At 40.0% G+C, this 14594-nt stretch overlaps 1 protein-coding gene across 1 annotated transcript; it reads right to left on the bottom strand.

Moving 5' to 3' along the window:
• Nucleotides 1-2347: 2347 nt before the first annotated feature.
• Nucleotides 2348-13930, bottom strand: LOC117964178 (lysoplasmalogenase-like protein TMEM86A). The gene is made up of 3 exons (XM_034906852.2): nt 13385-13930; nt 7817-8081; nt 2348-6422 (listed from the first exon to the last, which is right to left on the bottom strand). Exons 1-3 carry the CDS (start codon nt 13403-13405, stop codon nt 5995-5997), a joined length of 714 nt encoding a protein of 237 aa, XP_034762743.1. The 5' UTR covers nt 13406-13930; the 3' UTR covers nt 2348-5994.
• Between the last annotated feature and the right edge of the window lie 664 nt (nt 13931-14594).

Below are 14594 nucleotides of genomic sequence, written 5' to 3'. Positions count from 1 at the left end.
AGTTTGAAGTTCATGCCAAGCTGAAAAAAACCAAATGCAGGCGTGGGCAGGAACAGCTCTGACCCCCCCCCCTCCCCCCCCCAAAAAATAAAATAAAATAAAATAAACAACAGTAAACACTTTTTCTTTTAATAAACTGATTTAATATTATTTCTACATTTACAAATCAGAACCATGAAATGATACAACACGTGTTACAGAATACAGAACACAGTAAACCAAATACAACAGAAAATTGAATCCAGTTCAGTGGTCAGAATGCAGGCCAAAATCAGCTCCATTATTACAATTGCCAACAGGCCATCAATGTAATTAAATCTAATTCTAGTTTTCTTTTATAGCTGTGGGGGGCGTCCTGTAAGGGTTGGGATATATGTATTTACCCTAAGTAAATGTCTGTTTATTTATTTATTTATTTATTATAAATTTAGTAGTCGCCAATTATTTTTTATTATTTTCTTCCAATTTAGAATATCCAATTATTATTTAAGCTCGGCTCACCGCTACCACCCCTGTGCTGACTCACGAGCGGCAAAGACGAACACACGCTGTCCTCCGAAGAATGTGCCGTCAGCCGACCGCTTCTTTTCACACTGCAGACTCACCGTACTGCCACCTCGGAGCTACAGCGTCAGAGGACAACGCAGCTCCGGGCAGCTTACAGACAAGCCTGCAGGTGCCCGGCCAGACTACAGGGGTCGCTGGTCGACCTAAACACTCACCCCCCCCGGGTGGCGCTCGGCCAGTTGTGCACCGCCCCCTTGGACTTCCTGTCCACGGTCGGCAATGGAATAGCCTGGACTCGAACCGGCGATGTCCAGGCTATAGGGCGCATCCTGCACTCCACGTGTAGTGCCTTTACCGGATACGCCACTTGGGAGCCCCTCTGTTTATTTTTTAACCAAATTATTCCCCAATAACAATGGAAACTGGATTTCTCTGACAACAGAGAGGCGTTTCACTGCAGCCACCAGCTGATACATTAATCCTTTTAAAAGAATATTTACATTTTTCATAGGGCTGTGGCTGATGCACAGTTTCATCAGCCTTTTTGGTTTTTATGTTTCTTTCAAAATAAATAAATAACAATGTTTGGTGCTTGAAACTTTACTGCAAATGGGGGAAAATGACACTGGCTACAGTAAGCCCGTATGACAACTTCCTCTCACAGTTCTGTAAGCACATATCAATTCTAATCTTAACACCTGCCAGTCAGTCCTGCCGCTTTAAGAGACTTGCAGGTGTACAGAATGGGGTAATGAATTAGGCTGGTTTCACAGCCATTGCTGACACAGGTTTGTCAATCACAGCAAATACAATTACAACAACAACAACAACAACAACATGCTGATTAATAGTTTTGAGCAACGGCCTAATTGACAATTTCTCATTTTCGGGCCCATCTGGCCACATGAACTTTCGATATTTTAATAAAAACAATTAAACACATCATAAACATTTTTGTTGCACATAAAATAATGAAATGAAAACTATTAAAGATTGCATTGTACTTGCATTTTTTTCACATTCGTTGCAATTTCACTACAGCTGAAGAAAAATGATGGTCATTTTCTCTATAGAGTATAGCAAAAAGAAGAAGAAGAAGAAGAATACACAACGTCTTGGATATAAAGCAATGTTTGCATTCCAACAACTGTCAGAAAGCACTCCCCTATAACCCCAGCCTAACTGTGCGTTTCAACATGACAATGGTATGAATCTATACATAATCTCCTGACATATCATGGCATTATATCAGCACCAATGTACAATATCTGTCTCAAATCAGTCGTGTTGATTATATTACAGTCTGCTTGTGGTTCTGCTAGGGTTTATTCTGGGTAATACATTAGCAATAGAACTGTATCCCAATGGAAATTAATTCTTCATGCAGTACTGTGCAACTAGAGAACTATGGAGCAGTGATAATACTAAAAGGAAAATGGATTATGAAAGGACTGGCCAACATTCCTTTAAACTACTGGTGGTGCCCTTCTCCTCCCAGCAGCATCCACAGGTAGAAAATGTCAAACTCTGTTCCCTCCTGCCAACTTTATTCAATCCAATTAGATAGTAATTATCTAAACGTTTGGTGCAGCTAGAGTGTCTGTCCTTGAAACAATCATTAAGACATACTGTACTGTACAGGTAATAGGTCCCAGTCACCTTGCCATCTGCAACATTTCCATGGGAAATAGGAGGCAGCACTTTCAGAAAAGGGCCACAACTTCAAACACTCAAATCATAAAGGCAGAGCTATAACCAAGACACCCACATGTCTGTCTACTTATTCTTTAAAGATATCCCTTTAGAAGCCAGCCCGGGCACTACTGAGTTTGCCGCCAAACTCACAGCCAAATCATCAAGTTGAAATGGAAACACGGATAACATCTATACATTACAATAATGAAGAGCAACAAGCTTTTACTGAGGCACAAGATAAGAATATTTTCTCCCTGTGTGTATGTACAGCACTGAATGTAATCTTTTACTAGTAATGCTGTGGTCTGGTATCATTTCCTCAGTAAAACAATGGATTTTTTCTACAAGGGAAAATCCAGCAGGTGGGAAGGTGACTGGGAAGCTTGTGAAGTCTACACACCCGAACTGCTTGATGTAACACTACACTGCTGTGTATGACATCACTGTCAGTTTGTTAGCTTCTGATTTCACATTAGAGTCAGTACAGGTTTTACTATGAGCTTTACACAGCATGTCTGTCTAGTGAAGGTAACAATACAGCAAACCCTGAAATGGACTGACTCCATGTTTGAAAGCATTGTCAATAAATAAAATAGTTTTTCCTCATACAAAAATACTCAGGCATTACAGGGCTAACATATTTAGGGCTGGGTTGCTCTATACTGTCCTGCACTATTAATATTTTTGGTTGGTGAAGTTGTTTGGGCAGCTTAAATACAGTACAGTCCCAATAGACAGATGTCCTAGGGAAACACTACCCAGGATTCTGTTCTACCATGGAGCTTCCCTCAAATGAATACCTTATCATCTACTATGGAGAGCAGCAAGGCCATAATACATACATGCAACACAGAGACTCTTGGGAATAATTCGAATGACTTGGACTTCACTTTGTAGTCTGAACCCTATCTACTAGTCTACTGGTCTATCTGAACCACTGGAGCTATGACTGGGTCCCATTTCTTTGATTCAATGGATCTAGAATCCTATTGGATTTAATGACACCAACCAACAACTCCTCATCCCTAGTAGCTTTGAAATGTTAATGTTTTGGCTAAAGGACATCATTCTGTGATGACCCATTCCAAGGCATTGTGGAGTTGTCCCTTTTGAAAATGAACCATGGCTGAACAGAGTTACCGTGACAGGTGTACAGCATTTGAGAATAATGGTTTAAACCTTTTTATATATATATATTTAAATGTATTAGAATATGTTAGGCACTGGCCATTGTATCTAATTACTGTTTTACAGTACTGGGAAAAATGTTCACTGTTGCTTTGGGATATACCATAGTGAGGCAATTGTTTTCAAATTATAATCTTATTAAATTAGGTTGTCCTTCAATTGGTGGGAATACACACTGGTAATAAAGTCAGAAAACTTTGTATTTTGAAACAGAAGGCTCAAGAAGAGCCATTTTGTACCAAACAATCATGAATTAGTAATATTAGTAGTTATTTTCAAAAGAGCTTTTTATGTTCCCATTCTCCACTTAATACTTCAACACCAATGCAGCTTTAGTCTTGTATTCTCTGTGCTTAAATCCTGAATGCCAATTGATGAAAGAAAACAAGGCAGTCAGAAGACAAGGCACCCCCATTTTGTCATGGCAACAGAATACACAATTACAGTACCAAAACGTACTCAGTACAATACTAAGGTGCACCCTTTGAATAGGAAGTTCCTTTGTTTGCACAGAATCGTTACTACAATGAAACAGAATGGGGTCAGGGCAGTATGTGCTGATAAAGAAGATGATAAAACTGCATCCCTATGTCTGCCATGTCGACTCGAGTTGCTGTAGAGGTTGCACCACCATGTTGAATATTTGAAGCCATAATGGCACCAGTTTTATACCTCTGCCATTGTACTCTTTAAAGTTGGCCACTGTATTTCTGGGGGAGTCTATCCCCTCCCTGCAAGGGTGTTGCTATTAGACAGTGTTTTATGTGCTTTCCTACAATAATAGAGGTCTACCTCCTTAACACTAGAGCCTCTGGAGAGTAGGCCTCAAAACTTGCAATTGCACTTGAAAAACATGCTGTCACACAAACACTTCAGTCCCAAATGCTTGGGTCAGGGTTTCCAACCACTACGGAACTATTTTAATGTTTGGGGAAGTAAAGCAAAAGACAAATGTGAAGCAATTACTGTCCTTGCATATGAAAATGCAAGCACTTGAATTCTCTGTCACCCAACCAGCATGGGGGAGTACTGCTGTTCTGTCAATACATTTATGGAGCCAAAACTTTCTTCTTATGCATTTTGGTAGTTCCTCTGTTTGTGTATTTGTATGTTGACAAAAAACTCTCCAAAGCTCATTTCAGAGGTGAGTAAATTTGCTGAAGGTTGGAAACCCTGTCCAGCTTAATGACTTGAATAATTGTTAAAAGTAATCATTATAAAAGTACACAGGCCAGGCCAGCATAGTAAACCCCTATGCTAATCGAACTGCACTGCCACTGGATTTCCTAAATCCGATACGTACAGGGGCTCAGTGTCAACACTCCCCCAAGCAGTGTTGGTGTATCAGGATCAAGAGGATCGCAGCAGACTGATGGTCTCCTGAATAGGTCTGCTTCCAGCTCAGGACACTGGGGTAACGAGTTAGGCCATCCACCACTTCCAATCTGTATTATGAGTTCAGCGGTCATGTAGGTCATGCTTCGAGCCCCCAGTAACAGTAACTGCCAGTATCATAAACTAACAGGGAAAGGGGATGGGACTACCCTGTCAGTCTACAGAGGGCAAACTGACAGAGGCAGTTTGTATCTCTATCACTTCTGCTGAAGGTCCTGTGCCGGATTAGCCAAAAAACAAAATATTGGTGTTTAGTCAACGATGAATCGATCACATTTTACTCAACAAGATTCACTCCCCCTCCCCCCATCCAAAAAAAAAAAAAAATCAACGAAATAAAACACAGTCTTGTCTGGTATAAAAAGGGTACCTTTTGTGCGATAAAAACAAGGCAGGTTTCCAAAAGACAGAACTGGGAAAGCAGTGCCAATTATCAGTTACCCTTTTACTAAAATAGCTTGGCTTTGTCTAATACCAATTTCATGCTGGGAGTTATCTGATTTTCGATAGTTCTTTACTTGTACAATTTTCCTTTTCTGTATTTTTTAGGGAAATGAATTACAAAGCCCTATACATATTTCATATTTTTAAATAATTGACACGGCTTGTCATGTACGCAGGAAATACTGGAGTGGCGCCACTGGGCGTAGTCTTTCCCCCGAACACTGACTCTGTCTGCTGGTACAGAGCCTTTGTGCTGCTTCAGTTGTCCAGCATAATGTTAAGTAATTACAATTCTAATGTTATTATGGGAGTATTTTAAAAGTGCCTGGTGTTTGGCAATACAATCTGGTAATCATACACACCAATCTGGTGCAAAATGTAACAAAGGGCAAGTTCTACAGCCCTACAGCTCTTTGATAGAGGGGCATTTCTTTATTGGGAAAGGGTCTTTCAATTCAGGGGAGCATGAAAACAGCGAAAATCTACTCCCTTAGCCTTTTTCAAATTAGCGGGGCATAGAAGGGTCTGCAGCACCCAATTCACTCAAAGCACCTGAAAAACATTTAATGGTCTATGAATTGAATGCTGGCCCTTTTTTTAAGGACATAAAATAACAAATGGTCCTTATCGCTCACAATAAGAAGCCGAGCAATTCAGGTAACTAATAATAATAGCAGTAGTATTTGTCATAGTGCTATATCTGTACATCCATAGATTGGGCGACTAGCCTGTTCCCTGATGCCAAAACGGTCATTGCTGGTGGATTCAGGCTATCTTTTTGGGGTCGTCTTCATCCTGGCGCTCCACAGCGGACAAGGCAATGAGCATCTGCGCTGCGTAGTAAGTGGCCATGATGATGGCCCGGGAATGTGGCACAGGGAAGCAGAACTTGTTGACGGCGATGGTGAGGTCAGACACCATGAACAGCATGGCCCCCAGGCAGGCTGACATCTTGGTCCAGGTCCACAGGTCATCGTAGAGCTGCACACCAGCCAGGGCCCGCCAGCCCATGAAGCCGATCAGCGCGATGTAGACCGCCACCAGGTAGGTGAAGGGCCCTGACAAATAGGAGTAGAGAAGCGCATAGCTCAGCCCCGACACCACTCCGATAGACAGGCCGGCGCGCAGGTCCAGAGGCTTCATCCCGAAGGCAGAGGAGTACAGGACGTGGCTGATAGCGAACATTAACAGGCCTGTAAGAGAGAAACAAGCATGTCAGTAACACACGTCCCTCACCAAGGTTCAAAATCCAAAATCAGCTATCAGATAACGAAAAAAAGTTGATGAACATTATGTTTATCAACAGTATGTATAGTACAGAAGAGTATACATTGAGAAATGGCAATGAAAAGTGGCATTCGGGCAGCAAATGAGGTGTTAGTATCACGGTAAAGTATATTTAAATGACTGCCTTACAGTATGTGGAATACGTTCTTGTGTTCTCAAGATACAGGTAAAGAAGGTGACATACAGACAGAAGGAGGTATAAATACAGATACACCTCCATATGACCATATATGCCCACAATCTGATACTCCCAAATAATACCAAGTTTTTTTTTCAGGTATATATAGTGGTTTTTCAGGTATAGTAAATAATATAGAGTGATATACATAAGTATGTGCGTACGTATGTACATATGACAGCCTCCACTATATCCCCGTCGCCAGGGATTTCATGTCCTGCGGGGGACAGTAAGGGTCCCTGTGATTACTTTAACACATGGATGTCCAACACAAGTCCCATAGGCTAATTCAGACAGCCAGGGCAGTTTTATCCCCATATCTTCTGGCCCTCACAATAATGCAGCTACTACTTGGGATCCAGGCCCTCTACAAGGGCTAATGGTATTTGAGAATATAAGAGCTCAGTTTTGCTTTAACATTGGCTCCTGTTAATTTGAGTTTGACACCTCTGCTTGTCACTGGAATGTAAATTTGAAAATAAATCAGAATATGGTTGACATGCCATCAAAAAACATACAAAGACCCCCACTGTTCCCAAAACCCTCCCCTGAGAAAGGTATGTGAACCATAACAAAACACTGGGCAGCTGACTCTTCTGAGTGAATTATGCAACATATTTGAACAGTTTTGAATGTTCAGGAACAGTATGTATTTCAGAACATACTTTAGAATACATCCCCTTGTGAAGGTTTACTATGGTATGTCATGTTGAAAGCCTAGCAAAGAGTAGTACAGGAATTGTAAAGTACAGGCAACAATGGTACAGCAAATCACAGATAAATGCATATTGTACCAAGTGATTAAATGCATAGTATATGTACTGTATGAGAACAACACGGTACACTATACATTTACCATGCTAAACCTAGTTAAGGTTTTCAGTTTTGAATATTGCAACATATTTTGAAATATATTCTGAAGTGTAAATGTGGTCCACCTGATTAAAGCTGCCACACAATAGTGCTACATTTTGCACTAAAATATGACTTCTTGGAAGCATACAAGAAATATATCTACAATCAATATATCGCCGAAAATATGGAGCATTTCAGCATATATTTAAAAATATTGTGCAATATATAAAATGTGCATTTTTCGGAATCATGTGAATCTTTACTGACCATGGACGAAGTAGCCTTGCTCCTGCCAGATCAGGAAGGCGTCTCCCAGTGAAGAGAAGATGAGTCCGGCCAGGATCTTGCGGGCACTGGAGTGGGCACCCAGGAAGCCGATCCCGTGGGCCAGGAGAAAGACCCACAGGCAGAAGATGGGCAGACACTTGATGAGGGCGCTGAACCACGAGGGGCTGGAGGTGGGCAGCCAGAGGACGAAATAGACACACGTGGCCTTGAAGAAAGGTACCAACTTGGGGCCTTCGCACTTCACCTGAAACAAAGCATCATGGGACTCTTTTAATCTTAATGTATTAAGGATTGATGATAAAGAGGAAGAGAGCTGTAAATGTCGTACACACGTCATAGAATTCTGATGTTTGGTTTCTAGTGCTACTATCAGTTTTCATTTAAAGCTTTGGATTATAGGTCAATTCAGATTACCTGGGTTCAGGTATTTTGTAATTCCTAATGCTGTATGATAACAGGGCTTGAAATTAACAGGCCATGTAGCAATTGCTGTGGGTGCCCTTCTCAATTGCCGCAATGCCCATCAAAATATATTCACTGCAATTATGGCCACAGTGCCCTTTCCACTACAGCAACTAGAGACGCCTGCACACACCAAATTAGGAAGTGTTTGGTGGCAAATAATAACATGATTACGTGATTTGCGTGTCACATCAGCGGGAAAGAAAACCCAACAAACAAAAAACGAACACGACACTTTCAATCACATGGATTTCTACCACTGGTAATAATGCCATCTCAGAAAAGAGTCCTGAAAAGTATAAGGCCTTGCACAATCTGCAAAAAAATATTGCACAGAACTAATTCTCTCAGGTCAGTAGTTTAGAAATGTGTAAGATACATTTTCTTTCAGTTTATTCCTTATTTTTACCACAATGAAACCAAAACAGTAGGAAACACTTGCCTACATTGCATTACAGTGTTTATTATCATTATTTGTACATCTTATGAGAAAAGGCAGTGAAGCTGTCATTGTGAGGAGGCGCTCAGTGTAAAAACAGCAGCTGCTACAGAGTAGTGGGGAGGAGAAACTGGTTCTTACAATACAGTTATCAAATAGGCCCAGTATCTTTCAACACTTACCAGGATGGGAACAAATACAAAACTTGTTTATTATGCTATGGTATCTTGCACTTTGTGAATCTGACTTTAGAGTTCCTGCTGTTAGAATTAATTTAACTTATCTTTTAATTGAAACGCAATTGGCACGGAAGCTGTATAATTGGCCTTGGGCCAGTAGCCACACAGGACAGTTCATACAATTAAAATTGTAGAGGCAATTATTTCAGAGTTTGGATGGTGGTTTAATTGGTTCAATTAAACTATTTAGAATAGGGTTGGAACAAAGACCAGGAGTGGAAGGGCCAACTCTAGACACCCCTGCCCTACAGCGATGTTCTTAGTGGCATGTTTATCTGCTCTTAAAGCAGGCGCTGTTATTTCCAAAATGTAAGTAGTGAAAGTTGGTGAAAAGTCGCAGCAATAGAAGTCCCTGGTGCAGTCTGGGTTACCACACAAATATGATTGCCTGGGACTTGACGATCCAGCAGATATAATTGCACAACATTTCAGGGAGGAAGACTGCAGCTCAGCTGTTATCTGTGTGAATGACAGACAGTTAAGGCTAGAGGACTGTGGTGCGCTGCAGCAGATTGTGCAACCTCTCTGAAAAACAGCCCTTCAACGCTTAGCAAAGACAAACACCAGATGAGACGACTCCCACTTAAGTCAGGCGCCCCCTGACTGCAGCTCATAGTGAAAACTGCTTAACAGAATCACTGGTTAAGAATGAACAGCATATTGTAATCAAAACTCAGCATTGCCACTTTTTGTTCAATTAATACAAAACCTAGCACTTTATTGAATCAAGCGCTTTGTGTGATCAAGATGTACAAACACAGCCACACTAAGAGGTTTGCACTGCATTATATAGCCAGGTGCTGGTTTGAGTCATAGAGGAATGCAATGGCAACAGAATAAAATAAGTAGAAACTCTTAGTTTGTTTTTTGGCTAATTCCGAAAAAAAAAAAAAAAAATCTCTCTCTGAAATTTTGCCTTTGCACTTTATACTGCTGTTTTCACATATTTATGAAAGTTGATACTGTAGGTACTGTTTTAAGCCATTTTTTCAATTGAAAGTTTGCCATTGACATTGGTAATGTTGCATTTTCCTATTTTGACTACACTTTACTACACTTTGTTATCAAGATATACAGCACTACTTTTATAAGTAGAGATGCAACAATGAATTGTTTTTTATTTTGCAAACCTCAATTAAACATTCAATGATTAATGAAGCTGTACACCTCAGTTAAATTGTGTTCTATGGAACTTCTTGCTAGTTTAATCCTTTCTAAAGATTCCTTTTCTTTGAAACACGCCCTAAACCTCTAGCATTCTAATGTAGTTGTTTTTAAACCCCTACATCCCTCAGAGCCCCAAGGACTAACGGTTCTCTACTACATTAACTTGTCCAGCTCGTTGTTGCCTTGTCTTGCTTGTGCAGCTGCCCTCTTTAGTCTCACTTCTGAGTTTTTCTACAAAATCCGCAACTGATGTTCACCCTTCAGTGAGGCACACAATAGACATAGCCAAGCAAACAAAAAAAAACCTTATCAAGATTCTTACTGATCAATGAGAAGCAATCTGAATTTCCACAACCTGTGTACAAGGTTAAGGAAAGCTCAGAAATAATTTGTTCACTCCTAACTTGCACTGCAATAAGCTCCCTTAAAAAATGTAAAATATAACTAATCTTTTTGAAGACCCTTTGTCCCAGGACTCTGCTGTTCAAGGGTTTTAGCAAGCAGAGTTTTAAACCTTTAATAAATAAGTTAAAAAAAAATTTTAAATGCTATTTCTGAGAAAAAATGGCCTGGAAAGGGCTGGTGAGAGATCGGGGAAGATGACGGCTGCAGAGGATTGTAACACCTAAAGGTGTGGATCGACCTGAACAATATCCCTGGGAACAGAGGTCCACAGTCTGGCCTGGTCTATCCCACTGAGCTCAGCCACCTCCAGAGAATGTACACACACCTTAGTCACCTTTATTGTGAGTCTAACTAACCTGCTTGATTTTTTTGAGGACGCAACATCGACAAGGGATAATTCCAGAAAGCTTTTGACAAAGTCCTGCATAAAAGATTAATCCTCAAACTGAATGCAGTAGGGATTCAAGGAAATATTCAATTCTTAAAAAGAGACTACAGTTTATTAATCTAAAATATATCTGTAATTGAAGCGCAGCTAAACTTACAAGTTACACCTTGTATACCATTCTCATTACTAACTGTTGCTGCTACTATACACTGACTGGTCATTTTATTAGGCACCCCCTAATCCACCGTTCTGTTATTGTCTGTGATTGGCTCTTGCCTCAAGAGACAGGCACCTGCCTTGACCGGCACATTCTCCGGATCTCAACCCAATTGAGTATCTGTGGGTTCATTCCACAGACTGCAGCATTTGTGTCCGTAATCTTCTGATCCTCTGCCTAACTGAACCGGTTGTGGGCCATACTTCTGATTATATATCCTAGGGGTCCTAATAGTGGTGTAGTGGTAAATAAAAAAGTGGGTAAACGCTACCGTTTGGTGGAGTTGAACAGATAGATTGAACAGATAAACATGAACAGATACACTGTTATTGGCCCTCAGCCAACCAGAGCCCCCCCTACAGTCCTTTCCCTCTCAGGTGCTGTTCAGACCCGATGGTGCGCTTCACGTGAACAGTTCTGTGAGGGTCCTTTCGTGGGCTAGGATGAAGGCTACTAGCAGGTCCAGTGTGCCTAACAACAGAACATTAACAGAACATAAACAACCAATCACAGAACACTCACACTCACACACAAACAGAACACGCAGTCTGTATCCCTTATATGAGAAGTGGGTAAATGCTATATTGCCCAAATTAAAAGTGGGTAAACGCTGCTTACCTGCGTATACCCTCGACTACACCACTGGGTCCTAATGAAGTGGCCAGTGAGTGGATGTTTCAAACATTTAAGATACTGGGGAGCTCACATGACTTGACCAGGATACAAATGTGCGAAGGGAAAAGTATTGCAAGAAGCAACTGTAGGCCAGCAGAAATGGCATGGTATCTTGCTGTGATGGCACATCTGCATACTGGTTATTTGACTTTTGAATCACCCACTATGTTGCAGAATATAGGTCAGGAATGCCACATTCATCAGCAGTGTGAAGGACAAAGTATGTGCTACATATTGAAGGTGTTTTCTTTTTTTTATGTTTACCAGGTTGTTGTTTTATTACCTGGAATTTAAGAGAGTAAAGACTGTTGTGATAATGCATTATTTTATTTTTTTTAACTGATACCAATAAATAGGGAGCCTATTCTTTAACTTTAATTTACTGAAAAGCTGTATTGATTTCCCCAGCTTGTGACCTTGCGCTGCAGCAAATGCAAATTCAACCAACTGGTACATGACGTTCTCTTTCTGCAGGTCAGCCAGCGGGCGCATGCGTCTCAAAAAAAAAAAAAAAAAAAAAAAAGCCCTGTCACATGTTACGTTTCTCTTTTGTTTATAAACAGATTCCGCTTATATAAAAAGTAGACAAAGGCGTACTTTAACTAAAATGTAAAAAGCCCAAATGCCATTTTGCACAACAGAATCGAGATCATTTTTAGCCTATTTCGACAACAAAATAACGAAACGAAACAAATAAAATGATTAACTACCGGTAGTTTGATAATATCTTGTGTAACAGTTCCTTATTTTATTTGCCGACGTAAAAACAAACAAAATACATAACGAAGCTGACTTCTATTGTAATTCATAACTGGCGTGGATTTTGCCAGATTTCAAGACGTTTCTTTTTAAAACATACTGTAATTGTACACCTCACCTAGAACAGACAAAGACAATTCTGTTTGTTTATACAGACGTGATACTCTTTGCTAAGGATTCATTACAATGTAACCAATTCATGAATAAATGAATTCATTGTAAAAAAGATGACTGCAGATGATGATAATAATAATAATTCCCAAACACGTCCTTATTGTGTTGTATTTGTTTAGAAATATGCACATTAAATTATTGGTTGAATCAGAAACGTAACATTAACAGGCTTCCCACAAAACTGGAAATAAACACGGACCTGCTTTCTGACACGCTTTTTTAAGTATCACATGCCCGGTGCTTCACTTCAGAATTGTGCATACAGAATAAATCAGCATCACTGCCCTTGACTCTTGAGGCTTGAAAGATAACATCGCGCGTACAGTATCAAAATGATCCATAAGGGAAAAATAACAATATTCACAGAATATCACAGCAGGAATGTACAGCCCCCAGACATATAGTAAGCCACATCCTGCATAAAGCCGACACTTAGAAACAACATTCATTTATTCTTAGAAAGATTTCATGTTTGAAAGCGGTTAGATGGTGAAGTTTTTAGAATAGATTATACAGCTGTTGCTATATATTTGCCAAGCACTGCTTTGTTATTTAAATGTGAAGTATACAGTGAATTAGAAAAACGAACAATACAAACAGCGGAAGCATCGTTAGGACTTACCACGGTGACTGGGGAAACCATTTCTGTTTAGATCTTTGTTTACTCGATCTAAGGGTTTGTTTTAAAAAAAAAAAAAAAAAAAAATAGAGCGAGAGCCCCTTCTACAGTTTTAATACAAATTAAATAGGAGATTTTTTGCAATGCGGATTGTTTTTGTCTTTTTTTTAAGAACACGGTGACATCAAAGTGGGCGGCTACAAGAGTGACACAATCTGGGCGGAGATTGTGCGTCCCAGACACTTTTCGGGCGTGGTTTGGGAATTGGGGAAGGTAATTGAAGGCGGTGACGCCTATTTTATGGGCGGGGATATAAGACCGCAAGCTATCAATTTGGATAGCTGTCCACGTGAGTTTTGTTTTGAAACGTGTTGGTTTCAGTCGAGCTGTATAGAACTTAAGAAAGCCGAAGAACCATTTTTTTTGCACATTTAACTTTTTTAGTTAATGCAAGAAAATGACCCACAATACTTTAAGTTGTTGATTTTCCGGATGATAGAAGCACTGTACGTGTTTAGTCAATACATGGCTCTGTGGTCCTGCATACAAACAGATAAAATGACAATGGTGTCCATAAATAGTGACATCCTGTGGTTTCAGACAATCAATCTTTTAGGCATCTGAATGTACTTATTGGTAGCTCGAACTAACTTCCAATGACATGCATTTCAATGTTTTACCAAAAATGAAATATGTATTAGAGTCTTGGTCATAAAGACTGACACCAATTCAGTGCATCTTTATAAAATTTTTGTCTGACCTCCTTTGGATTTATCACAGCTCTTCATAACTTGTCCATACATGCATTGGTTTTTTGCATAAAGACTTTTGTCACTCAGATTCAACTAATACCTGAAGACCGTCTTCCTTTAACCCTTCACTGCCCCGTGTGGGTTTCCATGCCTATTTAATCCCTATTTTCTCAATGTCAAATATAATGGACACCGGGCAGCAATGGGTTAAGCAGCCACTTCAACTCAATCCAGCAATGCTCAATTGGATTCAGAACTGATCTGTGGACAAAGAATCTACATTTTTCATGTAAAACATCTTAATCAGTGGTACTAAACAGTAATACAACACTATACATCTTTTGATGGGAGCATTTACAGTTATGGATGTCTATTTTATTACAAAATACCTTCAAAATGCTTAAAGTGGAAAAAAATGACTGGCAATGGAATGGTGCCAATTGTACTGTACAGGAGATGCA

This window comes from Acipenser ruthenus, chromosome 28 (assembly GCF_902713425.1).
Source record: "Acipenser ruthenus chromosome 28, fAciRut3.2 maternal haplotype, whole genome shotgun sequence".
Lineage (NCBI taxonomy): Eukaryota > Metazoa > Chordata > Actinopteri > Acipenseriformes > Acipenseridae > Acipenser > Acipenser ruthenus.
Note: the sequence above shows the minus strand (reverse complement) of the source record. Positions and strands in the feature narration are given on the sequence as shown.

What these genes read in the sequence shown, in the direction of transcription:
- LOC117964178 (XM_034906852.2), bottom strand. Translation starts at nt 13,405, where the DNA reads ATGGTTTCCCCAGTCACCGTG. An exon ending in TGGTTTCCCCAGTCACCGTG is followed by an intron (nt 8,082 to 13,384) that starts GTAAGTCCTAAC and finishes GCTTTGTTTCAG; the next exon opens with GTGAAGTGCGAAGGCCCCAA. An exon ending in GCAAGGCTACTTCGTCCATG is followed by an intron (nt 6,423 to 7,816) that starts GTCAGTAAAGAT and finishes TCTCTCTTACAG; the next exon opens with GCCTGTTAATGTTCGCTATC.